This window comes from Phyllobates terribilis, unplaced genomic scaffold (assembly GCF_046119375.1).
Source record: "Phyllobates terribilis strain yellow unplaced genomic scaffold, ASM4611937v1 Scaffold_3__8_contigs__length_932513732, whole genome shotgun sequence".
In the NCBI taxonomy this organism is placed as follows: domain Eukaryota; kingdom Metazoa; phylum Chordata; class Amphibia; order Anura; family Dendrobatidae; genus Phyllobates; species Phyllobates terribilis.
The window spans coordinates 903,604,723-903,632,587 of record NW_027362763.1 but is presented as its reverse complement, the minus strand read 5'-3'; the positions used below and the strand labels follow the sequence as shown (position 1 = coordinate 903,632,587).

Genomic DNA, 27,865 nt, shown 5'->3' with positions numbered 1-27,865 from the left:
GCCAGCGACAAGGGGTAGATACACCCGCAGGGAGGAGAAGCACCGGGTACCAGGTCGATTGGGCAATCATACGGCCTATGAGGTGGTAGTGTCTCAGCTTCCTTCTTGTCAAAGACGTCCGCATAGGACCAGTAGGGTGCCGGCAGACCAGGTAGATTAGCCGGAGAAGACGGAGGTCGAGCCGGACGAACCGAAACCAGACAGGTCTCATGGCAATCCTGCCCCCAACGGAGCACCTCACCACATCGTCAATTCAGGATGGGTTCATGTCTCTATAGCCAGGGTAGACCTAGCAATAGGGAGAGAGAGAGTCCAGATAGCACATGAAAGGAGATCCTCTCCGAGTGCAGCATTCCCACCTGAAGGGTTACTGGCTCTGTGACGAGCAAGATGGTCTCTGAAAGGAGTCTCCCATCCACGGAAGCGACTGGCAATGGTACGGCCAGACGTTTGGTAGGAATCTGATACCGTTCCACAAGGGCCTGAGAAATGAGATTCCCAGAAGCTCTGGAATCCAGGTGAGCGGTCTCAAAGAAGCGGGTCTCGCCACTGGAAATAGAAATGGATAGAGTCAAGGACGTATAGGATTTACTCTTGCCTAGGATGACCTCTCCGAGCGGTCCTAGACACTGGAGTTTCCCTGCTTCACCGGACAGGAACAGATCAGATGCTCCTTTCTGCCACAGTAGAAGCAGCTCCCCTTGGCTCGGCGTGTCTCTTGGCGAGACTTGACCATCTTGGTCTGGTCAATTTGCATGGGTTCGGCCGAGCGTGCCCGGGGAATTGCTGGTTGAGAGGCAGGTTTCTGGAATACAGGAGCGAGACGAGGAAATCTTCTCTCCCGGGTAGTCTCCTTAACTCATTCCAAGAAACGGATGTCAATCCGGGTAGCTAGTGACACCAGGTCGTCCAGGGTGGAAGTGATGTCACGACCGGCTAGCTCATCCTTGATCCGTCCGGAAAGACCCTCCCAGAAGGTGGACACCAGGGCCTCGCTGTTCCAGGCAAGCTCAGCTGCGAGGGTATGGAACTGTATGGCATACTGGCCCACGGTGAGACTCCCTTGGCGGAGACAGAGAAGAGAGGAGGCAGTAGAAGTCTTTTGTCTGGGCTCATCGAAGACCTTCCAGAAGGCAGTGAGGAAAGCCGGAAGATCGGACACAAGGGTATCCCCTCTCTCCCATAGAGGGTTTAGCCATGACGTTGCTTCCCCGGTGAGGTGAGACATGATGAACACCAACTTGGCCCAGTCGGAGGGAAACTGATGTGCCAGGAGTTCAAAGTGCAGTGTGCACTGGTTTAGAAAACTCCCACATAAGACGGGATCACCACCAAAACGTGGAGGTGCAGAGAGCCGGGGACCATGGCCGGATGCCATGAGTAGGCTGTGGCGCCACCGGAGCGGGTGCCATTCGGCTCGAGACGGACACAGGTGGGATGGACAGCATGTCCAGGCAGGAGATGACAGACCGCAGGTAGGTCAGGATAGTTTCCTGTTGGGATATCTGACAAGAAACCTCCTGGTACAGGTCAGAAATTGAAGGAGCCTGGGAGCCACCGGGTTCCATGGCCCGTGCAAACTGTTATGGATCCGGGTGGTGGAACCTCTGTGCTGCAGTGCAAGGAGGGACCAGAGGGGCGTGACTTAGTATCTACTCGGAAAAAACCTAGAAGTCAGAACTGAAACATAAATTGATGTGCATGCAAAATCAGCGAGATTGGCGGCCGCGACCAATCAGCAGAGCGTTGTTTAAATTTGGCGCCAATCTCGCTGATTGGTCGCGGCTGGCGGCAGCGACCAATCAGCAGAGCGTTGTTTAAATTTGGCGCCAATCTCGCTGATTGGTCGCGGCTGGCGGCCGCGACCAATCAGCAGAGCGTTGTTTAAATTTGGCGCCAAAATCGCTGATTGGTCACGGCCGGCCGGCGGCCGCCACCAATCAGCAGAGCGTTGTTTAAATTTGGCGCCAAAATCACTGATTGGTCGTGGCCGCTGGCCGCGACCAATCAGCGAATCGTATTAGTGAGGACCGGGGAGCGGCGCTGCCTGTGCGGCTACTTGCGCTGCGAGAAGCCGGGAGATGAGCGGCTGCTCGCAGCAGAAGCATCCCGACCGGCAGCGCCGCTCCCCGGTCCTCCGTTCACACTTGCCGTCGGGAGATCAGCGGGCCAAGCCACTGATCTCCCGACAGTAGCCGCATGGAGGTCAGCGGCGCCACCAGTCGGGGTCCTTTTGGTGCAAGCAGCCGGGAGATGAGCGCCTAGCGCCGCCTCATCTCCCGGCTGCATCGCCGCTGACCTCCGTCCTGCAGATGAGCCGCTAACGGCCGCCATCTTTTTCTCAAATCCCGCGTCGCTGATTGGCCGCGGCCGGACCAATCAGCGATGCGGGATTTCCTGGACAGACAGACAGACAGAAAGACAGACAGACAGACGGGATAAGACGATTATATATATAGATAAAGTACCAGGATATGCTAAAACCTCTGAAAGCCTATAGTTTTTGTTGACTTAGTCATCCTTAGAAGGAAAACTGGGCAGTAGGTTTGAGTCAACATTGAATATAATAAGATTAGGTGGTTAGGATATTACATTAATGCTAAATAAAACAAGAGCCCCAACAATATAACAGAAAAGCTATTTACATTTTCAAGTGATATGCTTGAAGCAGAATATATCCAGTTACAGTTTATGGAACAACCTGTGGCTCTAATTACAGTACTAATGTCAAATCTGGTTATACATAGAAAGATAATATTAAAAGTAAATGTGAAGATTAACCTGTGTATTATTTTTCAGCTGAATCACACTTTTCGGAACTGGGACTACAAAGTTTTTGTTGTAAATATCAGGTAAGTGTTATGATGCTCTTCAATAAAGGGTTACCTTTTAAAAAATAGTGCTTAACCCTCTATATAACGGTTACTTTGCATTTACAATAAACTTTTACTACTTTGTAACAATAAGAAGACTTTTTTGTAATTATGTAACTTTAACTTTATTAAACATTGTTACAGTATGGATTACTTATAAAATTAAAAGCACTTGAATGGGATTTACAAATTTGAAAACAAAAACCCTATACCGAAGTGCAGTTTGTTTAAAATAACTGTAGCAAATCTAGATTTACTCACCCTTCCAGGGTCCAGCACTAAGTCTCTGCCACTGCTCTCTGTGTCTATTATTGTTATTATTGATGTTACAAGGACAGCACTGCAGCCAATCAGAACTCAGCTGCAGGCAGTAATAGACACCAGAGGAGACTCCGTGTTGGACCTGAGGAGGGTGATAAAAGATAAAATTGTTTTATTAAATCAATCTGGGCCAGAGGAGAGAGGTTCTCTCAAATTGGAAACCCCTTTAACAAATACTCTTAGATAAATGTAACAGCAGCTCTTGGCTATTGTTATGATAAGAAATAACTTATAAATAATAAATAGGCCAAAAAGAAATATAGGTAATCAAATACCATTAATTTAAAATCGCTGTATTTGTCAAAATATTGGAACACAATACTGAATATGTCCATAAATATATACAAAATATCATATATCCTAAGATCACTAAATAATCTACATAGATGAAATAAAAATAAATTCCACTAAGAACACATCACATATTATTAAACATGTAGAAATATAAACCACAGGGAATATCTTCTATTTGGTAACAGCCTTGGAGAAATAGAAGAAGTATACAGTAAAGTGAATCTGTGTAAATATAAGAAGTGTACAGTAAAGTAATTGCCAAGTATAGTAGCAACATAATAAGACCAAAAGGGGAAAAAGGCCAGAGAAGGCTCCTGAGAAAAAAACACTGGGACCAAGCTGGACTCCCTGCCGTTTTTTGCCAAAGTGGCCGTATTATTTTGCTACTACACCAAGGATTTACTAAGTTGCCTTATAGGTTTTATTTTACTAGGAGCCATTCTGTAAAAAAAACTCACAAATGATGATTTGAATATTTTACATTTCTGCTATTTATAGTACTCATAAATAAATAGTACACTTATTTAGTATTGCGCGTCTGGAGTCTGGAACGACCGACCTATAAAACTGTCCCATTAGTTACCCCTTCAGTGAACATTGAAAAAAAAAAAAAATGAGGCAAAAAAAATATGCTTTTTCATCATATTGCCAAACAAAAATTGGAATAAAACGCAGTGAAAAAGACAAATGTAAATAAAACTGATACCGCTGAAAACATTATCTTGTCCTGCAAAAAAACAAGCCACGAAACAGTTCCATTAGTGGAAAAATAAAAAAGTTATAGCTCTCAGAATAAAAATAATAATTTTTTTCTATAAAATAGTTTTTATTGTGTAAAAGCGGCAAAACATAAAATATTATATAAATGTGGTACTGCTGTAATTGTACTGACCAAAGAATAAAGCTGCCTTATCAATTTTACCACAGGGTGAACAGCATAAAAAAAAAGAAAAAAACAATTCCTGAATTGTTGTTTTTTCTTCATTCTCCCTCCCAAAAATCTGAATGGAAAGCAATCAAAAAATATCATGTGTCCAAAAATGGTACCAATAAAAACGTCAACTCGTCTCGCAAAAAGCAAGTCCTCCCATGACTCAGTCCGCCGAAATATGGAAAATATGACTCTCAACATATGGCGATACAAAAACTGTTTTTTGCAAAAAAAAAAGCGTGTTTTAGCGTGTCACAGCAGCCAAACATAAAAACATGTTATAAATCTGGTAACGCTGTAATAGCATCGGCCCGAAGAATAAAGTCATCAATCCCTTTTACCTAACTGTGTAAAAAAATAAATAAAACCAATTTTTGACCTGCTGTTGATTTGTTCATTCTGCCTTCCAGAGATCACAGTAAGGCTCGGCGCACATTTATCCTGCACTCTGCGCTGAGTGCTTACACTGGGGTTTCCCTGTAAATCTCTGAAATACGTGATTCAGACAGAACCCCCAGCAGAAGATTACCTATAATGAGGCAGATGGAGGCACTGTGGCAGTGTCCTTCTTTTTAGGCGTGCATAAAAGTACCATTGGCCACAGTTTTGTGCACCTCTGAAAAGGACACCACTGAACAGAGGCCAGACGGATTCCAGAGTAACTCTGCTGCTTCATTCTGGTGAATGGATCCCTCAGTGGTTTCATTTGAATCACGTCACTCTGAAATTTAGATGTAAACCCCGATATCAGTGCTCAGCGTAGAGTGCCAGATAAATGTGATCTCAAATGTTATGTAAAATGTTCCCAATAAAAGCTTCAACTCAATCCACAAGAAAAGCAAGTCCCCACTCAGGTCCATCATCTGTTAGTGGAAATATAGGGGGCTTCCACATTACTGGTAGTACAAAGGATCTGGAAAAGCACTATGGCGCCTCGCCCCGCAAAATAAATCTTCACTGCCCAATCATATAAAATTCTGTCACACACCCGTGGTGCTAATATGATCAGTGAACCTTTAGATTAATTCATTTAGAGGTGTAATTTGTAAAATGGTGTCACTTATAGATGATTCTGCTGTTCTGGTACCTCAGGGGTTCTCCCAGTGGGTCATAGCACCCGCAAACCATAACATTAAAATCTGCTCTATAATATGACGCTCCTTCCTTTCTTAGCTTTGTACTGTGCCTGAAAAGTAGTTCACCATTACATGTAGGGTATTGGCGCACTCAGTAGAAATTGCACAACAAACTGAGAGGTTAATTTTTTCCTATTGGCCCTTAAAAAGATTGAGCTGAAACAACATTTCATCAGTAAAAATGTAATCATTGTTTTCTGTGAGGCACATGTGATGTCAACATGCTCAATGCACCCCTAGATGAATTCATTGGGAGGTTTAGTTGGTAAAATGGCGTCACTTTTGTGGGTTTTCTTCTTTTTTGGCACCTCAGGGGCTCTGCCAATGTGACATAGCACCCTCAAACCAATCCATCAAAATCTGAAGTTTTTGACCACATATGGGGTATTGGTGTACTCAGGAGAAATTGCAATGATCCTATTTCTCCTGTTACCCATGTAAAAATAAAAAAATTGGAGCTAAAAAAACATTTTTCTGGGAAAAAATAGATTTTTTATTTTTACAGTTCAACGTTATAAACTTCTGTGAAGCACCTGGTGCTCACCACACATCTAGATACATTCCTTGAGGGGTCTACTTTCCAAAATGGGGTTATTTGTGGGGGGTTTCCACTGTTTAGTCACATCAGGGGCCCTCCAAATGCGACATGGCGTCCAGTCTCGATTCCAATCAATTTTGTGTTCAAAAAGTCAAGCGGTGCTCCTTCACTTCGAGTCTTGCCATGTGCCTTAAGAGTAGTTTTCCCTCACATTTGAGGTATATGCGTGCTCTTGAGAAATTGCACAACAAATTTTGTAATCCATTTTCTCCTGTTACCCTTGTGAAAATAAAAAACTTGGGGTCTAAAGTGAACATTTTGTGAAAAAAAAGTTAAATGTTAATTTTTTCCTTTCACATTGCTTCAGTTCCTGTGAAGCACCTGAAGGGTTAATAAACTAATGTGGTTTTGAGCACCTTCAGGAGTGCAGTTTTTAGAATGGTGTCATGTTTGGGTATTTTTTGTCATATAGGCCTCTCAAAGTCACTTCAAATGTGATGTGGTCCCAAAAGAATTGTGTTGGAAAAATGAGAAATCTCTGGCCTCTTTTAATCCTTTTAACTTCCTAACAAAAAAAATATGTTTCAAAAATTGTACTGATGTAAAGTAGACATGTGGAAAATGTAATTTATTAACTATTTTATGTGACATAACTCTCTTGTTTAAGAGCATAAAAATTAAAAGTTGGAAAATTGTAACATTTTCAAAATTTTCACCTAATTTTTGATTTTTTTCACAAATAAACACAAGTGATATCGAACAAATTTTACCAATATCGTGAAGTACAATATGTCAAGAAAAAACAATCTCAGAATCAGTGGTATCCGTTGAAGCGTTTCAGAGTTATCTCATAAATTGACACTGGTCAGAATTGTAAAATTTGATGGTGAAACAGACTTTGGGAGAGAAGGGGTTAAAGATTGCTGCAAAATTCAGAATCAGAATTCAAAAGACTCCATAATTGTCACTTTCTTTCTTCTTCCAGCGTTACACCTGTAAATGATGGAAATGTTCGCCAAACTAGAGATTTGCACTCAGTCATCGATAACAGGTAATTGAGTAGAATGATTAAAATATGGGCTCACTGAACTAGTATGTCCGTTGGTGGGTTATTAAATTGTAATTGGTTCCACAATAAATAAATACTAGGAGAGCTATAAGTGTATATTTTGCAGAGGTACTGTAAAATTAACAATTTTAACTTTTTCAAAAATAAATTTCACTATAAGTTTTAGCCTATTTCTGTGTGACAACTGTTTCCCTGATAATGAATGAAAATATAAATAGGAACAATTTACTTTAATATTGCCCATGATGAATATGGGTGTTCCTACCACTATGAAAAAAGGCCATTTCTCTAATAGTAAGACAAAGTGGTCTGGATTTGTAGCTAGCATTCTTTATAGGAATGAAGGTAGCACAGAATAGGGAAGAAAGGATGTACAGTGGCATGTAAAAGCTTGGGCACCCCAATCAAAATTAATGTTATTGTGAACAGTTAAACAAGTTGAAGATGAAATTATCTTTAAAAGGACATGATGTCACAGATGTTCTCAATCGGATTCAGGTCTGGGGAACAGGCGGGCCAGTCCATAGCTTCAATGCCTTCATCTTGCAGGAACATAGTAACATAGTAACATAGTAACATAGTTTGTAAAGCCGAATAAAGACTTGCGTCCATCAAGTTCGACCTGATAGTTCTGTAATTGCTAAAGTTGATCCAGAGGAGGGCAAAAACCCCAAATAATTTGGCCAATCTTCACCTGAGGAAAAATTCCCTCCCGACTCTGAAACCAGCAGTCAGAATAAATCCCTGTATCAACCTACTATTTTATTTTATTTTTAAGTATATGCTGAAATCTGCCTGGTATCTAGAAATGCATCCAGTCCCCGCTTGAACTGGTGTAGTGAATCCGACATTACCGTCTCCTCACTCAGTGAATTCCATATTCTCACTGCTCTTACCGTAAAGAACCCCTTCCTATGCTGGTGCTGAAACCTTTTCTCTTCCAGTCTTAGTGAGTGCCCTCTTGTTACCATAATATCCCTCCTTTTGAACAAATCCCAGGCAAGATCTCTATACTGTCCCCTAACATATTTGTACACATTTATTATGTCCCCCCTCAACCTTCTCTTTTCCAGGCTGAATAGTTCTAGTTTTGCCAACCTCTCTGGGTATTGCAGTCCCTCCATTCCCTTTATTAATTTTGTTGCCCTCCTTTGTACCTTTTCAAGCTCATTTATATCCTTTCTATATATTGGGGCCCATAACTGAGCACAGTATTCCAAGTGTGGTCTGACCAGTGCTTTGTACAGTGGAAGAACAATGTTCTCATCCTTTGCAGCTATACCTCTTCTGATACATCCCATTACCCTGTTTGCCCTTACAGCAGCGGCCTGACTTTGGGCTCTCCAATTTAGTTTGCTATCAGTCAAGATGCCCAAGTCCTTCTCCATCTCTGAATTCCCCAATGATTTCCCATTCAGTGAGTACTGGTGACTTCCATTTTTCCTTCCCATATGTATGACCTTACATTTCTCCTCGTTAAACCTCATTTGCCATTTAATGCTCCACCTACCCAGCTTATCCAAATCCCTCTGTAGGTCTGCACTGTCCTCTTTTGTATTAATTGTTTTACATAACTTTGTGTCATCTGCAAATATTGATATTTTACTATTTATCCCGTTGACTATGTCGTTAATAAAGATATTAAATAACATTGGGCCTTGTACAGACCCCTGTGGTACCCCACTAGTGACGCTTACCCAATCTGAGTATATTCCATTTATAACCACCCTCTGCCTTCTATCCTTTAGCCAGTTAGCTACCCACTTGCAGACATTTTCCCCCAGCCCCATCATTCTCATTTTGTATACCAACCTATTATGTGGCACGCTATCGAACGCTTTTGAGAAGTCGAGATACACGACATCCACTGGTTCCCCCTGATCTACTCGAGAGCTAACCTCCTCGTAGAAGTCAATCAGGTTTGTTTGGCAGGAGCGATTCCTCATGAATCCATGTTGGTTCGGGATTAAAAGATTATTAGCATCAAGATGCTCCGTAATTGCCTCTTTAATGAAGCTTTCAAAAATTTTGCCCACAACGGACGTCAGACTCACCGGCCGATAGTTTCCGGCGTCACTTTTCGCTCCCTTTTTGAATATTGGCACTACATTCGCCTGTCGCCAATCAAGTGGCACAGACCCAGTCTCAACAGAGTCCTTAAATATAAGATATAACGGTCTGTCTATCACATTACTTAGTTCCCTTAGTACCCGTGGGTGTATGCCATCAGGTCCTGGTGATTTGTTTATTTTAATGCTACTGAGGCGTTTCTGTACCCCAGCTTGGGTTAGATTTGTCATACTTAGTGGAGGATTAAGTTTGTCACTTCTCATTTCTCCTGTTAGTTCGATTTCCTTTGTGAAAGTTGTCGAAAAAAAATTATTTAATAGATTAGCTTTATCCTCATCTTTCTCTATGATTTTGCCTTCCTCACTTTTTATCGGTCCAATATTATCCGATTTAATCCTTTTACTATATATATACGTAAAGAACAGTTTGGGATTTGATCTACTTTCCCTAGCAATACGTTTCTCTGTTTCCTCCTTCGCTATTTTTATTTGATTTTTACAGGTTCTCATTTTTTCCTTGTAACACATTAGTGCCTCATTACTGTTTTTCTGTTTTAATCTCTTGAATGCCTCTTTTTTGCTATTTAACGCCCCTTTTACGTTCTTGTTCAACCATATTGGTTTCCTCTTATTTCTGGCCCTTTTATTCCCATACGGTATATACCTCTCGCACTGAGTATTCAGAATTCTTTTGAAGGTTTCCCATTTACTATTCGTATTCCTTTGATTAAGAACTTTGTCCCAGTCAGTAAGTTGAAGGCTTTCTTTCAGCTGATCAAACTTCGCCCTCCTAAAGTTTAATGTTTTTGTTGTTCCCTTATTGATAACCCTACTGAAGGGCATTTTGAAGTCGATAATATTATGGTCGCTATTACCTAGGTGCCCCCCTATCTGTACCTCAGTTATTCTATCAGGCCTATTAGTCAATATTAAGTCCAACACGGCCTTCCCTCTCGTTGGTTCCTGCACTAGTTGGGAGAGATAATTATCCTTAATATTTGTCAAGAACCTTTTTCCTTTCTGAGATCTACAGGTTTCTGTTTCCCAGTCAATATCCGGGTAGTTGAAATCCCCCATTACAATCACTTCATTATGTTTTGCTACTTTGTCTATTTGTCCTAATAGCAGATTCTCATTCTCCTCTGTTATATTTGGTGGCTTATAGCAGACCCCCAGTAATATTTTATTATTATTTTTAGTTCCCTCTATCTCTACCCACATGGACTCGACCCCCTCTTCTCCCTCTCCTATATCTTCCCTTAGTCTGGGTTTTAGACATGACTTTACATATAAGCAGACTCCTCCGCCTTTCCCCTGTTTCCGGTCCCTTCTAAATAAACTATAATCTAATAAATTTACCGCCCAGTCGGAGCTATCGTCTAGCCAAGTCTCTGTTATACCTACGATGTCATACCTCTCCTCCGATATAAGCGCCTGCAGCTCATCCGCCTTATTGGTCAGGCTTCTTGCGTTGGTCAGCATGCAAGATAAAACTTTGGGGTTATTTAGCATCCTATTCTTCTCTAACGATCTAACTGTACTATCCCCACCCCCCTCTCCACCCTCATTATATTCACTTCTCCCCTTCCCCCTTGCTTGCCTCACATCCCACCTATTTCCTTGGTTCCCCCCCCGTCTCTAGTTTAAAAACTCCTCCAACCTATTAGCCATCTTCTTCCCCAGCACCGCTGCACCCTCCCCATTGAGGTGCAGCCCGTCCCTACGGTAGAGCCTGTAGCCGACCGCGAAGTCGGCCCAGTTCTCCATGAACCCAAACCCTTCTGCCTTGCACCAACTCTTTAGCCACTTATTCACCTCCCTAACTTCCCGTTGGCGCTCCTGTGTGGCTCGCGGGATTGGTAGTATTTCTGAGAAAACTACCTTGGAGGTCCTTGCCCTAAGCTTCCTACCTAGGTCCCTGAAATCATTTTTAAGGACCCTCCATCTACCACTCACTTTGCCATTGGTGCCGATATGGACCATGACCGCTGGGTCTTCGCCAGCCCCACCCAGTAACCTGTCAACCCGATCCGCGATGTGCCGGACTCGAGCGCCAGGGAGGCAGCACACCATTCGGCGATCCCGGTCTTTGTGACAGATTGCCCTGTCTGTCCCCCTAATAATAGAGTCACCCACTACCAGAACCTGTCTTGCCTGCCCTACACTTCCCCCCTCCCCCTCATTACTGGAGCATACACTCCCCCGGCGGTCAGAGGATCTGTCGTGCTCCAATAATGCCGGTTCTGAACCAGCCTTCCTATACTTCTTCCCTCTATCCCTCCTAACTGTTATCCAGCTCCCTGCTGTCAGGAACTGCTGACACACTCCATCCACATGAGGTCTGGCATTGTCCTACATTAGGAGGAACCCAGGGCCAACCGCACCAGCATATGGTCTCACAAGGGGTCTGAGGATCGTTGCGTAAGGTCCTGGAAGGAGCCCAGCAGACGCCGACGTCACAGGAGCGCGACGGAAGGTCCTCAACCCTGACGATCCACTGCGGAGCCGCGGCCTACGGAAGAGGATCATCGCAAGGTAGGCCACGGTCCACTAGGGGGGAGGAGGATGTCGGATACGGAGGAGAGCTTCACTGCCACAGCCACCGCCAGCACCACCGCTGCTGCGGTCATGCCTTTCACCATGCCCTACATCCCGGGGGCAGCCTGGCTACCCCAGTACTCAGGGGAGTCACATATCCTAAATGACTTCAGAGAAAGGCTGGATAGCCTCTTCCAGGTGTACCCCCTCACAGAAGAGCGAAAAGTGAGCATCCTGGTGGCTCAATTAACAGGGGCAGCCCAAAGGGAGGTAAAGTCCTGGCCACTTGGGAGGAGGAGGACTGTCGCAGAGATACTAGCCCGGCTGAAGGACACCTTTGATACCCGTACCTCAGCCGAGATCAAGCTTAGATTCTACGGGTGCAAGCAGCGAGCACATGAGAATATAAGGGACTATGCGCTAAACCTACAAGAGGCCCTGAGAGCCATTAAGCAGGCCGACCCTGACGGCGTGGGAAACGAAGACAAGCTGTTGACTGAACAATTTATAGAGGGTCTACATTGCAATGCCCACCGAACCCAGTTGCGGGCAATGGCCTTACAGGACCCTCATCTGGACTTTGCACAGTTCAAGGACAGAGCCATCCGGGTGCTCCGAGAACCGGCACCAGGTGGCGCTGTGACCCACAAACGCCCTGCTACCACTTACCACCAGGAGGCGGCGCCCTTGTCGGCAGGGCCTGTGGGAGCTGATGCGCAGGCTTTAAACAATGACCCGGCTACAGACCTGCACCATCAGGTCCAAGAGCTAACTAAAAGCGTTGCCGCGCTAACCCGAACTGTGCAGTCTTTACAGGTTTCTACTCCAGGGAAGATCCAGCTGGCATCCGGACCGGAGGATATCCCGTGGCGCCGACCAAGGAGGACCCCACCGGCCAGAGGAAGACCCAGCGACCGATACAACGAGGACGGACAACCCATCTGCCGCCGCTGCAATCAACCCGGACATATGGCAAGGTACTGTCCTTTAAACTGGCACAACCTGGGGTAGAGGGCCAACCCCTAGGAATAAGATCACCAGGCCCATCGAACTGGCATGACAAATACGTGGGAGGACGTCCAGTCTTGCCTGTAGTACTGGATGGCATTCCTATGAGTGCCCTACTTGACACCGGGTCACAGGTCACCACCATCCCGTACGTGCTCTTCAAGCAGTACTGGAATGACTCGGATATAACCCGCTACCCAGACGACGACTTGAGTATCATCGCCAGCAATGGTCAGCCCGTGCCACAGATCGGATTTAAAGAGATGACCATTAAAATCGGTAAAGTCGAACTGGCAGCACAGGGACTGATCATTGTGGACATTGACAAGCGCGAGAGTCACCCAAAGATAACTCTAGGAACTAATGTGATTGAAAATTGTCTTGCAGAGGTGATTCTTATTTTACAGCAGGTTGCCAAGAACGCCAGCTCCGGCCAGCAGCGAGTGCTCCAAAAAGAGATCCGGGCACTGATGCGACGGCAACAGGTGGAACTCTCCGGTGGTGAGATTGGTAGCGTGAGAATGTGTGACCCTTTCCCTATTGCCATGCCCCCGAAAAGTGAAATGATGATTTGGTGCCGGGCAGCTATTGGTCTGAGAGGTAGAGATTACCAGGCAATGGTAGAACCAGTCTACTCAGATAGTAGGCCCACCATTTTGACGGCACGGGGGGTGGTTGATGTACGCCATGGGAGGGTGCCCGTTCGCATAATAAATATCGGGAAGAGGGAAGTGTACCTGCCCCGGTATGCTACGCTAGCCAAATTGTATACCATCAACCAAAATTCTGTACAGTCTGTGGAACCCTTGCCTCCATCTCATCCAGAGAAAGGTAATGGCTCTAAGCAACAAATGGAGGACTGGTGTCAGCAACTGCATTTGGGTACTGACTCCACACCCGCTCACCAAAAGCAGGGAGTCTACCGGGTGCTCCAGGAATACGAGAGAGTGTTCAGTAAACACCCGCTAGACTTCGGGCGAGTGAAGGGAGTGGAACATCACATCCCCACGGGAGACCATCCTCCCATAAAAGAGAGGTATCGTCCCGTACCCCCTGCACTTTACCAACACGCCAAGGGGATGCTTAGAGACATGAAGGAGGCTGGGGTAATCAGGGATAGCTGTAGCCCCTGGGCAGCTCCACTAGTCTTGGTTAAAAAGAAAGACAACACCATGAGAATGTGTGTAGATTACCGGAAAATCAACCGTATCACACACAAAGATGCGTACCCCTTACCAAGGATAGAGGAGTCTTTGGCTGCTTTAAAATCTGCTAACTTCTTCTCCACTTTGGATCTCACTAGCGGGTACTGGCAGGTTCCTGTAGCAGAGGCGGACCGGGAGAAGACCGCATTCACCACCCCGATGGGACTTAGCGAGTTTACCTGCATGCCGTTCGGACTCTGCAACGCACCAGGAACCTTCCAACGATTGATGGAATGCTGTCTGGGACACCGGAACTTTGAGACGGTCCTGCTGTACCTGGACGATGTTATAGTTTATTCCAAAACCTACGAGGACCACCTGAAACACCTGGCGGAGGTGTTTGAAGCCCTGGCAAACTACGGTCTGAAGGTGAAACCGTCGAAGTGTCACCTGCTAAAACCAAAAGTGCAGTTCCTGGGATACGTGGTGAGTGCTGACGGAGTGGCCCCCGACCCTGATAAGATCACCGCGATTAAGGAATGGCCAAGACCCTCCAGCGTAAAGGAAGTGCGGCAGTTCCTCGGGTTGGTAGGCTACTACCGAAGGTTCATTCCCGGTTTCACCAAAAAGGCAGCTCCTATGCAGGACCTCCTGATAGGCCAGTCCAGGAAGGCCAAGAACCAGAAGCCGCCCTTCAGATGGGAGAAGCTGGAAGAAGAGTCCTTCCGCCAGCTGAAGATGGCCCTCACGGGGGATGAAATCCTGGCGTACCCGGATTACAGCCAGCCCTTTATCCTCTACACCGACGCAAGTAACATCGGGCTAGGAGCCGTACTGTCCCAGATCCAGCAGGGGAGAAAACGGGTAATTGCTTACGCCAGCCGAAAACTGCGACCCACCGAAAGAAACCCTGAGAATTACAGCTCATTCAAGCTAGAGTTCCTGGCAGTGGTGTGGGCAGTCACCGAACGCTTTAAGCACTACCTCGCCTCTTCCCGGTTCACCGTGTACACGGATAACAACCCGTTGACACACCTGGACACTGCAAGACTCGGTGCCCTGGAGCAGAGATGGATGGCCCGCCTGTCCAACTATGAGTTCACGATCAAATACCGGGCAGGACGCTCCAATACCAACGCGGATGCCTTGTCCAGAATGCCAAACCTACCGGACGTAGGGGAAGATCCAGAGGAACTGGAAGAAGTTGAACTCCCCGCGTTCCACCGTCATGGGACTACCCAGTATTCCCACCGTGTAAGGGGTAAGCAATCCACTACGTTCAACCCCTTACCTCATTACAACTGGGCGGAAACGCAAGACAGTGACCCCGCCGTCCGACGGCTGAAAGAGATGCTGACTCAGCCAGATGCCCGCCTTGACCCAGACGCTCCGGAGGAGACCAAGCAACTGTGGGCTGAGAAGAGTCAACTGCTCCTTTACAAGGGGAAGTTGTGCCGCAGAATGGTTAACTCCCGGACACATGAACTGATCTGGCAAGTAGTGGTGCCAAGAAGAGACGCGGCTATGGTACTGGAGGCATACCACGACGGAGCTGGGCACTTCGGATGAAAGAAGCTGGAGTTCCTGCTGCGCGGGCGGTTCCACTGGGTAGGCATGAGAGGAACCATCGAGAGGTGGTGCAGAGACTGTGGCCCATGCAACCTAAGAAGGAAGGACCGTGCCAGCCAGAAGACTCCCCTGCAGTCCATCGTCACCAGGCAGCCGTTGGAACTGGTAGCCTTGGACCATGTAAAACTGACCCCCAGCAGAAGTGGCTACGTCTATGCGTTAACCATCGTGGATCACTACTCCCGGTTCTTGGTTGTAGTCCCCGTCAAGGACTTAACGGCTCAAACAGCAGCTAGAGCCTTCCAGCAGCACTTCTGCCGTCCACACGGATACCCAGAGCAGGTGCTGACGGACCAAGGACCTGCCTTTGAAGCGGAAGTCTTCCAGGAGTTCTGCACTCTGTATGGCTGCCGGAAGATAAGAACAACACCCTATCATCCGCAAACCAATGGACTCTGCGAGAAGATGAACCAGGTGGTGATAGACCTTCTGAAAACATTGCCCCTGGAAGAACGCAGTCTGTGGCCTGAGAAACTGCCTGATCTGGTAGACCTATACAACCACATCCCTGTAGGTTCTACCAACTGTACCCCGGCTTACCTAATGAGAGCAAGACCTGGTAAGCTGTCTGTTGATCTGGATATGGGAGTCCTGACACCCGAGGACACTTCACCAGAAGCAGACTGGGACACAGAGAGGCAGCAGCAGTACCGGAAAGTACAGGAGAGCGTTGAGCGAAGTCTCCGTCAAGCAAGAGAAAGACAGGAGAAGACTTACAACCAGTGTGCTCCCGCTGTTCCCCTGGTACCTGGAGAGCAGGTCTTGAAGAGGAAAAGACGGCTCCACAAGTTGGACGACCAGTGGGAAAGGGACCCGTACACCGTACTGCCATCAAGCCATGAAAACCCGAAAGTCTGCACAATCAGTAAGGATGGAGGAGAAACCACAGCCATTGTCTCCCGAGATCACCTGAAGAAGTGTCCCGAGCAGCTACGAAACCCTGAAGAAGATCAAGAAAACCCTCGACCCGCAGAGAAAAGGGAAGAGATGGTCAGTACTGTACTCGGAGACTTCCCTCGGTCTTGGACACAGGTAAATGGCGCTGTTGTGGTACCCGTCCTCACCTTCCTCCAGCCAGCATCCCAAGTGCCTACGGAAAAACAGGTAGAGCTGGAAGAGCAGCCGGTCCAGGAGGCAGAAGACCCCACACAAGCAGACCAGGAGAATCGACCCTCTGCTTATAGTGAGCCTGCCGTGCCCCTAGTGAGCCAAAGAGTCCGTAGACAGCTGCCCAGCTTACCTTTGACAGCTCCTACACCCTGTAGCTCAGGACCGGTCAGTAAGCTCCGTAGGTCTACTAGAGCCACTAGAGGCCAGTTGCCCGTACGTTGGAGGATCTAAAGTGTTTAGACTGTTTTATTAATATTTACCTGTTTACTGTTGCTTGTAAATAATTATGTTTTCCCAGTTATTTTATAGGTATCTTTTGTGGATTTACTAGCACTCTATTGTATATATGTTTGGAGCGTAACCCAGGAACGGACTAAAGATTGTTAAAGACTCGGGGCAGGACAGACCCCTACCTGGTTACGGCTCCCTGTTCTTTGGTGAAATGGACACCCTTTTGCTTCAAAAATTGCACCCGGTTGCGGACACGCCGTGACCACTTTAACATGTTTTTCCTTATTGTATTGTTCCTGTTTATACCCTGTTATGTTTTAAAAAAAAAAAAAAATATGTTTAGTCCCGGAGTACTAAATTTTACTAGGGGGGAATGTGGAACCCCAGGGGTCTGGTTACCACAGTAATAGCAATATTACGTCTGTGAGCAGGTGGGAGGTCTCCTGGTCAGGAATCCTAAGCATGCCACACCTCCTGCCCAGTCCTGGGAGGGGAAGAACTTCCCCTATATAAACTGGGGCTGAGGTGGGGTTAGAAAAGAACACAGACAGAGACAGAGACACAGTCTGGTCTGGTGTGGATCAGTTACAGGGAAAATAAGAACAGGAGCTCTGTGGGAGCAGTGATAAAAGGAGTCCGGGACTGGAAGCTGTAGAGCTCGTCCGGACTGGAGAGATCTCACCGGACACGGAGTCCGAGGCTGTGGGGACTGTTCCATACCCAGCAGCAGAAACCGACCGGCAGGGGATTTCAGGTCCTCTGGCCAAGAAACCCGAAGGCACGGTCACACGCAAGGGACCAGCACCGCCGTCGTGGAGCGGAGGCTACCAGAAGGCCCCGAGTCACCGGCCATACGGGTGAGCACCACACGGTACACTCAGGGACGTGGGCTACTTTTACCCGCTTCTAGCAAGGTAGCCAAGAAGAGTACAGTTAGTTGGGGAGGCCTACAACTCCGCCTGGCCAGGGGAGATCCTGTCTGCTCACGGACTGACCAGATCCCGACCGCTAGCCAGTACTCCCGGGAGGGTCTATCTTTGTCACCAGTAAAGACCCTGAACTACACCGCACCGTCTCTGAGTGGTTCCTGGTGCCTGCGAGCAATTCCACTATCCCCATCATCCACACTAGCTGCCCTGAGGTCATACCCCTCCCGTTGGGGGTTATACTATCCACGCTGCACAACCGTACCACCGGCCTCAGCGGTCTGCCCTGCAGCGGCGGTTTCGTAACCGCATTCAACGGGTGGCGTAGTCGAACAATATCACATCTGCCACTAAAAACATCGCCACTTAGTTTGACACCCTGGGCACGGACCGGGTCACCACCACGAGGACTACCACCCCCAACAGATCCGGCTCCGGGTATTCCCCAAACATGGCCCAGGGGGCGCGTCATTTGCGTATCCCAGTGCATGCTGGATACTCAAATGAAGCGTCATCAGGGGGCAGAGTCTGCGGTCACTGCGGCAGCACCTGCCCAATCCCCGAAATGAAGGGTCATCAATGACTGGGCTTGTCCCTGCGCAATGTGCACTGTGCGATGTACACTGTGCGATGTACACTAAGTCAGCAATAGAGCGCTTTGTCAGAATACCTAACATGAAGAGACCAGCGCTTTCCCTGCAAGTGATGGCAGCCTCTGTGCCTGATGACTTTTCCTTTGAGTATCCCAGCATGAACTGGGATTCCCAAACTGGGTATCACGAAAAAGTAATTGAACAAAAAAAATAGAAAAACAATTAGTGTAGTTAAGGAACAGTCTGGATTTTTTAATTCAAGTATATTATAAAATAGTTTAGATAATGGCACTAAATAGATAAGGATTTAGGAGAAAAATTAGTTTGGCCTTCAGACCACCACTTTAAAATCATATTTTCAATAATACTAAGATCACATTTAAGTAAATAACAAATGTCAGAAAGTAAATGTATTTACCTTAATCTCTTTTTAATTAAAGGTGGGAACACTAAATATATGTTATTTATGTAATAGAGTTTCCAGGTAATTAAAATATCATAACGAGTTGTACAAAGGTGGTATTTTGTGGGAAACTCTAAGTGCTTTACACTGCATTTGTAAATGATGTGGGCCTCTGACCACAAGCAATCTCTAGCTGTCAAAACAAAGGAATGTATATTTGATAGTGCTCGCTTTAATATACATCTTTGATTATAGTAACAATGGAGGATTTGTTATACATCTTGTTATTTAAATAAGGATCATATGAGAGCACTTACAACGGATTGTAATCAGCTCTGGGCAATGGTAACATTTATTTGGGCTATAATGGTAACAGCTGCACTGCATAATGCGTTGCTGTTAAATATACCATGTAATGTATTTCCATAAATATAGTAATCATTGTTTTTCATGGATTGTATGTACATAAACACCATAGTTATTTTTACTAGGGATAACATAGCTACATTTTATTTGAATTGCTATATATGAAACTTATCAGATTTTATTTTTGTCACCTCAGATCACCTTTTCTTTCCAAAAACTATTATCTCTGTTTTGAGAATAATACATGGGTTAATATAGCAATGATTCATCTTGGATTCTTCTTTTGTCTGGCATGGAAGTGCATTTTTTATCTGATTTTTCATAATTTTATAGTATAAAAAATTGATAAATCATCCTGAACCTTATAAATTATGTTATGATGAGAGCCAGACATACTCACAGAACTAACATACACACACACACACAAATATACACACTCACACACATACATGCACATACACACAAATACACGCATACACAGACATACACACACATGTACACATCACTTAAACACATACACAAATACACACATACACAGACATGTACACATACACACACACATACATGCACATACACATAAACATATACACACACAAATACACACATACACAGGTTACAGATACATGTACACATAAACACACGTACATGCACATACACATAAACACATACACACACATATATACATACACACACATATATACCTATACACACGTATACCCATATACCTTTGCACTTCTCTTTAAACATTTATCGCATGATCACTGAACACTTTCAAAACCTGGTGATTTTTCCTTTTTGTGCTTTTTTCATCCTGGTTGTTTTTTTTTTTTTAAGAGTCATAATTTCTTTAGTTTTCCTTTGACATAGCCATACAAGGCCTTGATTTTTTTGAAAAAGGAGTTGTAGTTTTGGATTGTAACATTCATTTTAGCATGTGATATACTGAGAAATGGCAAAAAATTCCAAATGGGGTAAAAAGGTGAAAAAAGTGCAATTCTGGTATTGTTATTTGGCCTTTGTTTTTTACCAGCGTTCATTTTTTTTATTATGTTTTAAAAAAAATTCTAAACTTGCAATGGGGTGATATAGGGAAAAGGAAGGCCCTAACAGTAGGGACGAGGGAAGGGAAACCCCCTGACACCAACCTGTGTCTGTCCCTAAGCTCCCCTATCGTCCCCGGATGGGTCCTTCCCCCTCGTATGCGATCATGTGCCCAAGCTCTCGCTGGGCCTGGACTTAACGTGGCTAGTGCGCAGGACAGCGAGACACTAGTCTCACCACTACAATAAGACAACACGAGGAAAGTGAGACAAACAATGGGAAGACAAAAACATAGAATACACTTAGCTCTCCAACAGGAAACTTCACTGTTGTAACAGCAACAAACACCTCAACTTCTCCAGAGACTGGCTGCTTCAAAGAGGTCAGCATAGAATGAACTATAACCGGGGGTCAACTCATGGATCATCTGCCTATTTAGGGTATGTGCACACGGTCAGGAGCCACTGTGTGTTTGATGCTGCGTGTTATCCAGCGACAAACCCGCAGCATCCAGATTTTACAGCATAGTGGATGGAATTTCCTGAAATCACATGTCTACTATGTGTATCTCGGCACCTGCGGATCACCCGCGAAAACTGACATGCGGCGCGTATTTCAGACACGCAAAGTGTCAATTTCTCTTGCGGATCCGCATGTGGACTTTCCCCATAGATTAACATCAATAAGGAAAGTCCGCATGTGAGAGAAAAAAAATGGCGTCGCTCATTTGCATAATGAGCGGAAGCCGCACGGCTATTCCGTAGCATCGGGGCCGCAGGCAGCTCCAAATTGTATGCACATACCCTTAAAGGGAGGTGGGAGTGGCATCAACCAACATCATCTGACCATCCTCAGAAGGCTGCCAGAAAGAGACTAACATTAACCCTTGCTGGACCAAAGGGAAAAAACTACATTTAAATTACAGCATACCCAGAGCTGCCACAAATCTCCAAATTATTCGTGACATTCTGCCATTTTAATTCATTTTCCTTTTCAGAGTTTAACCCGAGGCAACACTTCATGGGAAGGGAAGGCTATGGGAACCAGTGTGCTGCATACAAGTGCAGCAGCAAGCATGCCATTTAAATGCCGCTGTCAGTGACTGACTGCGGCACTTAAATAGTTAAACAGCAGTGAACGGCACAAGCTGTGGTTACTGCTGTTAGAAGCAGAAGCTGGCTGTGAAGCACAGAAGGCATCTGCCCAGTATGGAGTGGGTTCAGTTTTACACACACAGATTTTCATATACTTTCAATATGGCTGGCTAATTTGTTATTTTGCTTCTAGTTTTCAGAACCATCTTGCACGATTTCCCAGAAGTCCTGGAGACAGCAAAAATGAAAGGTAAATTTACAAGCGGAATGGGTGTATTTTCATGTCTAAGGGTATGTGCACATGTTAAGTATATGGTGAATATGAACTTTATTATTCCCGGCACGCTTCATATATGAGAGATCTGGAGCAGTTTGCAAAAGAAGAGTGGTCAAAAATTCCAGGTGAGAGGCGTGAGAAGCTTGTTGATGGTTATAGGAAGCGATTGCTTGCAGTTATTTATTTCAAAGGGTGTACAACCAAATATTAAGCTGAGGGTGCCAATTATTTTGTCTTGCTTATTTTGGGGGTTTTGTGTGAAATTATGTCCAATTTGCCTTTTTTACTCAGTTTTTGTGTTATTTCAATACACAGAAAGGAAATAAACATGTGTACAACGAAACATGTGTAATTGCAATAATTTTCTTTGAGAAATACTTCATTTTCTAAAACAATTTTCAAGGGTGCCAAAACTTTTGGCTATGACTGTGTTTTCATTTTCACGGGGGCAAATATTCAGATCAAGAAGGGGCTGCCCTAGTAGAGGACAACCCTTTAAATATACAGGAATAGTTAGATAGGGAATAGACAGGGTAATTAAGAGGACCTTCTCAGAGTCTGGGGGAAAAGAAGGTAAAGTGGTATTCCCTTCTCCAAGATCCTATTCCAATATGTAGTAGTTGTAATAATAATAATATTAGCAAATACCTCCAATTAGAAATGTAATATAGTATTTTTGATTCGCTATGCCACTTACCTCATGAGCAGGCATTGCAGGACTTTAGGTATCCATGGTTACGACCACTAGCAGCTAGCTGTCACTTTATCAGTGAACATAACCATGGATACCCAAGGTCCTGCAATGCCTGCTCTTGAGGAAAGAGACAGCCAATTAAAAAAACTGTACAACATATATAGTTGGAGGTATTTGCTAATATTCTTATTATTACACCTACTACATATTGGGATAGGATCTTAGAGATAGGAATACCCCTTTAAGCCCAGTTAGTGGGTCAATAAAAACTGTCACCTGAAGAGAAGATGAGAACTGAGTGAGTAGAGTGCAGTGATACATCTTATATGTCGTTTTTGTGAAGGAACAGATGATTGGGAAAAAAACATTTCTAAATTATTCACTTTTGTTTGTTTTATAACTTTTAAGAAATATCCTTCAATTGAGAATTAAAAACATTACACATTCTGTGACAACTGACAGAGAACAAAATACATTTGGACCTCTACATTTGTCTTCTTTATATTTATAGGAAACACTTGAATCCCCAAAGTTACTTATCTAATCAAAATGTCCTATGTATTTTGCAGTTATTATATCTTGGCCCTTCTGGTGTACAACAATAGTAATAACATTGTTTTGGAAAAGTTTGATATATTAAAAAGGATTAACGGAAGCTCACACCCTGGCCTGACCCTTCAGGCACTTGCAGTTTATCGAGTTGGTAAGTGGACACAGCATACAGTACACAGTGAGATATAACTCCCATAGACTCCCATTTAAAAATTATGTATACTGTGTAATTTGCATAGTATTCACCAACCCATGAAAGCAATCCTACTACAACATCGTTAACAAACCCCCCACATTATTTTATTTTCTGTCAGAACTTTGTGAACAACAAGAAAACCCATCTTCATACGTGTGGCCTCAAACAAATCCAACAACAACTGCATTTATACCATGTCCAAATCCTGGATACACAGCATCAAGGAACTGGTGAGGCATATGTGAACTCCTCCAGCAAACGCCAATGTGTGTATTTTTCCATAAAAATATTAAAGGCAATTTTTCACCAGGTATTTTACCACCTAATCTGAGAACAGTATAATGTAGAGACAGAAACCCTGATTCCACCAATAAATCACTTACTTGGCTGCTTGCTATAGTTTTGGCAAAATCACTGTTTTATTAGTTTTATTTTTATCACTGAGGACTAGTAAGCTGTCTGCCACATGTAGTCCTCTATATTCATGAGCTTTGCATAACCCCACCACTGATTGGCAGCTTTCTGTCTATGCACAGTGTACACAGAAAGCTGTCAATCAGTGGTGTGGACGGGGTTATACACAGTTCAACATTCAGAGAACTGGTAGATCTGCAGCAGATAGAACAGTGCTTTTATCAAAACTGCAGCAAGCAGCCCAGTAAATAATATATTTCACCAACATCATGCTGTTCTCATATGGGAAATCAAAAACTTGATGGCAGATTCCTTTTAAAAGGCAGATTCTGTAAAAAGATTCCCACTAGGAGGACCACTACTGTAAGTTGGTGCCAACTACTACCAGTAAGCTGCGTTTCACTGATTGAAAATCAGGCTGCAATAAACCTACAGCCTGGCTGGCTGCAACCGAGTTTGCAGTTTGTTATCATTGGGTTCTTTTTTGAAAAGGGTTGTCTCTAATGAACCCTGTTAGAAAAGGATAATATCTTCAAAGGATATTTTATTTCATTGTAACCTGTTTAAATATGTCTGGAAATCTGCTTTATTTATTTTTAAGATGAATCACACCCAGATTATGAACGTTCTGTTGAACTATGTTACCTGTTTACCTGTAGTAAGTTTTTTTTCTCTTTGTAGCCATTTGGGCCACTATAACTATACTTCATATTGGGGACAGCCGGATCTGAGCAACTGCACAGGTAAGAAATTGAACAGTTTTAATAGGAAAAAAACTAAACCAGAATTAAAACACTGCTTCCATTTTTCTGCATAGATTTTACAAGTCTTAAAGAGGTTGTCCACTTCTTTATCATCGATGAGCTATTCTTAGGAGAGGTCACCAATGTCTTATCAGTCGGGGTCCGACACCCGGCACACCCACTGATCAGCTGCTCTCGGTGACGGCAGTGGCAGCCGGCAGCTGGAACTTCTCGATTGTGGAGCTTCCCCATCATCTGATAGTGGCCCTGGCAGGGTACTACACATCCACCTCCTATTCAAATCAATAGGATAGGTCATCAATGACAAAATAGTGGACAAGCTCTTCAAAAGGGTATTCCCATCTCCAAAATCCTATCCCGATATGTTGTAGGTGTCATATTATTATTAATAGCATATACTTCCAATTAGAAATGTAGTATAGTTTTTCTGATTTGTTGTATCTCCTTCCTCATGTGCAGGCATTGCAGGACCTTAGGTATCCATGATTATGACCACTGATATAGTGACAGTTAGTTAGCTAGTTGCTAGTTGTTGTAACCATGGATACCTAAGGTCCTGCAATGCCTGCACATGAGGAAAGAGACATAGCAAATCAGAAAAACTATACTACATTTCTAATTGGAGGTATGTGCTACCTAAAACATATTGAGATAGGATCTTGGAGATGGGAATATCCCTTTAAGATTAGAAGCGCGCTGCTGAAATTTATGCATCAAATGCTATTAAACAGATTGATTTAGATGATTTCCACTTTTTAGCAGCTGCCTATAATCTTTTATAGGTTGCAATAGATATAAGCCTGTATGTAGTCACTGGTCTACATGGCACCTGAAAAGAATTTCAAATTCCACTCAACACCAGTTCGCGTTCATGCTCATCCCTCTCTCCTGTCTGCAGCGTCCTCTCGCTGTACACAGGATCACACAGTAGGGAGCGGCCGATGCAGACAGGAGAGAGGGAGGAGAGCACACCCACAGTGACACCGGCCAGCTCTGGGAAAACAAGCGTTGTCAATAAAGCTAAGGGAAGGTTTGTGTAATGATTGAGAGGGCGAAACAGTGCATTTAGCCCTTCACCAAGAAGCCCTCATTTGCATATTAAATAAACCTATTTTGTTTAAAAGAAGTGAGTTTCATACTGATATGATTTTTATAGGGCCTAAGTCCCCTATAGGGGTGTATAAGTAGTTAATTTGAGTTTTAGGGTTGATGAACTTCCTTCAAGATAAAACATAAAATACAGATGTTCAGTGTGCTTCTCCACCTGATTAGATCCAGTCTGCAGGTAATCATCCCTCTAGTGCACTGGTCAAGCTCATGAGGCTCCAAGCAGTACATCACGTAGTTGGAGTAAAAAGTTTAGACCCAGCACCAGATAAAAAAATCCAGTAAAACTTTATTAGAACTTCATTAAAATGTAGTACAGGCGTACGCATACTACATGTTTCACATCAGTCAGATTCTTAGTTATATCCTTATATCCTTTATGACTTCATTAAAAAAGTGGTACTGGCATACTGTTGATTCTGTTGCATTTCGAGTCAGACTCTTAGTCATACAGGCTATAACTAACAGTCAGACTTTTAACACGTCAGAACAACAATATGCCTGTTCCACATTTTTAATAAAGTTATAAGAGCTATGACTAAGAGTCTGACTAAGGCGAAACGTATCAGGGACATCAGTATGCCTGTACATCATTTTTAATGAAGTTCTAATAAAGATTTTTGGTGATTTTTATCTGGTGCTGGATCCAAAAATTTTTACTATAACTATATTAAGATTTGCAACTGTTAAGAGGATTTAATGTCTTAAATCATATGGACTAAGCAATGTATCATTTTACAGATAATACTGAAGATTTGGCCAATCTGTTAAATCTTACTGGGAGTGGCCAGGAGCTAACGCAAGAGAAAGTCAATGATGTTGTCAAAACACTTAAGAAAATTGTGAATGATGCTGCTGACATTAATGCTGACCTGGGCTCAACTCTTGTAACTGTGTTTTCCAATATATTAAACAATTCAGACAATGTATTAGCGACATCCTCTTCTCAGTAAGTACCATATTTCTTAATATTTCATTTATTTGACAATGAACTATTCTTGTTGGGAGTAATGCAACAGTACTGACGATTCTGCTGAAAGCTAAAATCTGCAACAGTTCTAACCTTTGTTAATGCAGATTATACAAATAAAATGTGCACAATGGATACACTTAATTCTAAATATTTAATATAGTACTCAATATTACATCAAGAAACGAATTATCGAGGGATAATAGTGAATGGCAATTATGTAATATTTTCCAAGAGCTTACTTCTTCTGTTATTGTGTTTATTTCAGAGCGCTAAAGACAATAGAAGCTCTGGCTTTAAAGATTCAGTTCTCAGGACCATCTGTCAGCATTGTGTCACGAAACTTGTGTTTAGGAGTTTCCAAAGTAAATGCTACCTCATACAATGGCTCATCCTTCAGTGTTGGAGCTCAGAGTAACAGTTCTGATTTTGAGGTATAGTAAACTGCCATTTTTTTACTGTATATATATTTATATATATATATATATATATATATATATATATATATATATATGCACACATACAGTGCTGTGAAAAAGTGTTTGCCCCTTCCTGATTTGTTACATGTTTGTCACACTTAAATGCTTCACATCACAAAACAAATTTAAATATTAGACAAAGATAACACAAGTAAACAGAAAATGCAGTTTTTAAATGTAGCTCTTTATTATTAAGGGAAAATTAAATCCAAACCTACAGGGCCCTTTGTGAAAATGGGATTCACCCCCCCTTAAAACATAAATTAACTATGGTTTATCACATCTTTTGGAAGCTGAGTTCAATTTCCCTAGCCACACACAGGTCTGATTACTGCACACCTGTTCTCAATCAAGAAATTACTTCAATAGGACCTGCCTGACAAAGTGAAGTAGACCAAAAGACCCTCAAAAGCTAGACATCATGCTGCATTCCAAAGAAATTCAGGAACAAATGAGAAACAAAGTTATTGAGATCTATCAGACTGGAAAAGGCTATAAAGCCATTTCTAAAGCTTTGGGACTCCAGCGAACCACAGTGAGAGCCATTATCCATAAATGGCGAAAACATGGGACAGTGGTGATCCTTCCCAGGAGTGGCCTATCCACCAAAATTACCCCAAGAGCACAAGCGATGACTCATCCAAGAGGTCACAAAAGACCCCACAAAAACATCCAAAGAACTATAGGCCTCACTTGCCCCAGTTAAGGTCAGTGTTCATGACTCCACCATAACAAAGAGACTGGGCAAAAATGGCATGCATGGCAGAGTTCCAAGATGAAAACTACTGCTGAGCAAAAGAACATAAAGGGTCATCTCAGTTTTTCGAAAAAACATCTTGATCATTGCCAAGACTTTTGGGAGAATACTCTTTGGACTGACGAGACAAAAGTTAAACATTTTGGAAGGTGTATGTCCCATTACATCTGGCATAGAAGTAACACAGCATTTCAGAAAAGGATCATCACTCCAACAGTAAAATATGGTGGTGGTAGTGTGATGGTCTCAGGCTGTTTTGCAGCTTGAGGACCTAGAAGACTTTCTGTGGTAAATGGAATCATGAATTCTGCTTCTACCAAAAAATACTGAAGGAGAATGT

General features: G+C 43.8%; 1 protein-coding gene across 7 annotated transcripts in view; it reads left to right on the top strand.

The window, feature by feature from the left end:
• Positions 1 to 27,865, top strand: part of ADGRG6 (adhesion G protein-coupled receptor G6) — a 217,112-nt gene that overhangs the window by 159,604 nt on the left and 29,643 nt on the right. For all 7 annotated transcript variants that reach the window (XM_073672747.1, XM_073672745.1, XM_073672752.1 and 4 more), the window contains 8 exons: positions 2,800 to 2,852; positions 7,079 to 7,144; positions 21,509 to 21,565; positions 22,856 to 22,989; positions 23,153 to 23,264; positions 24,130 to 24,191; positions 26,061 to 26,268; positions 26,558 to 26,723. In XM_073672747.1, the coding sequence (XP_073528848.1) occupies positions 2,800 to 2,852; positions 7,079 to 7,144; positions 21,509 to 21,565; positions 22,856 to 22,989; positions 23,153 to 23,264; positions 24,130 to 24,191; positions 26,061 to 26,268; positions 26,558 to 26,723 (858 nt within the window). The remainder of the gene's footprint in view (positions 1 to 2,799; positions 2,853 to 7,078; positions 7,145 to 21,508; positions 21,566 to 22,855; positions 22,990 to 23,152; positions 23,265 to 24,129; positions 24,192 to 26,060; positions 26,269 to 26,557; positions 26,724 to 27,865) is intronic.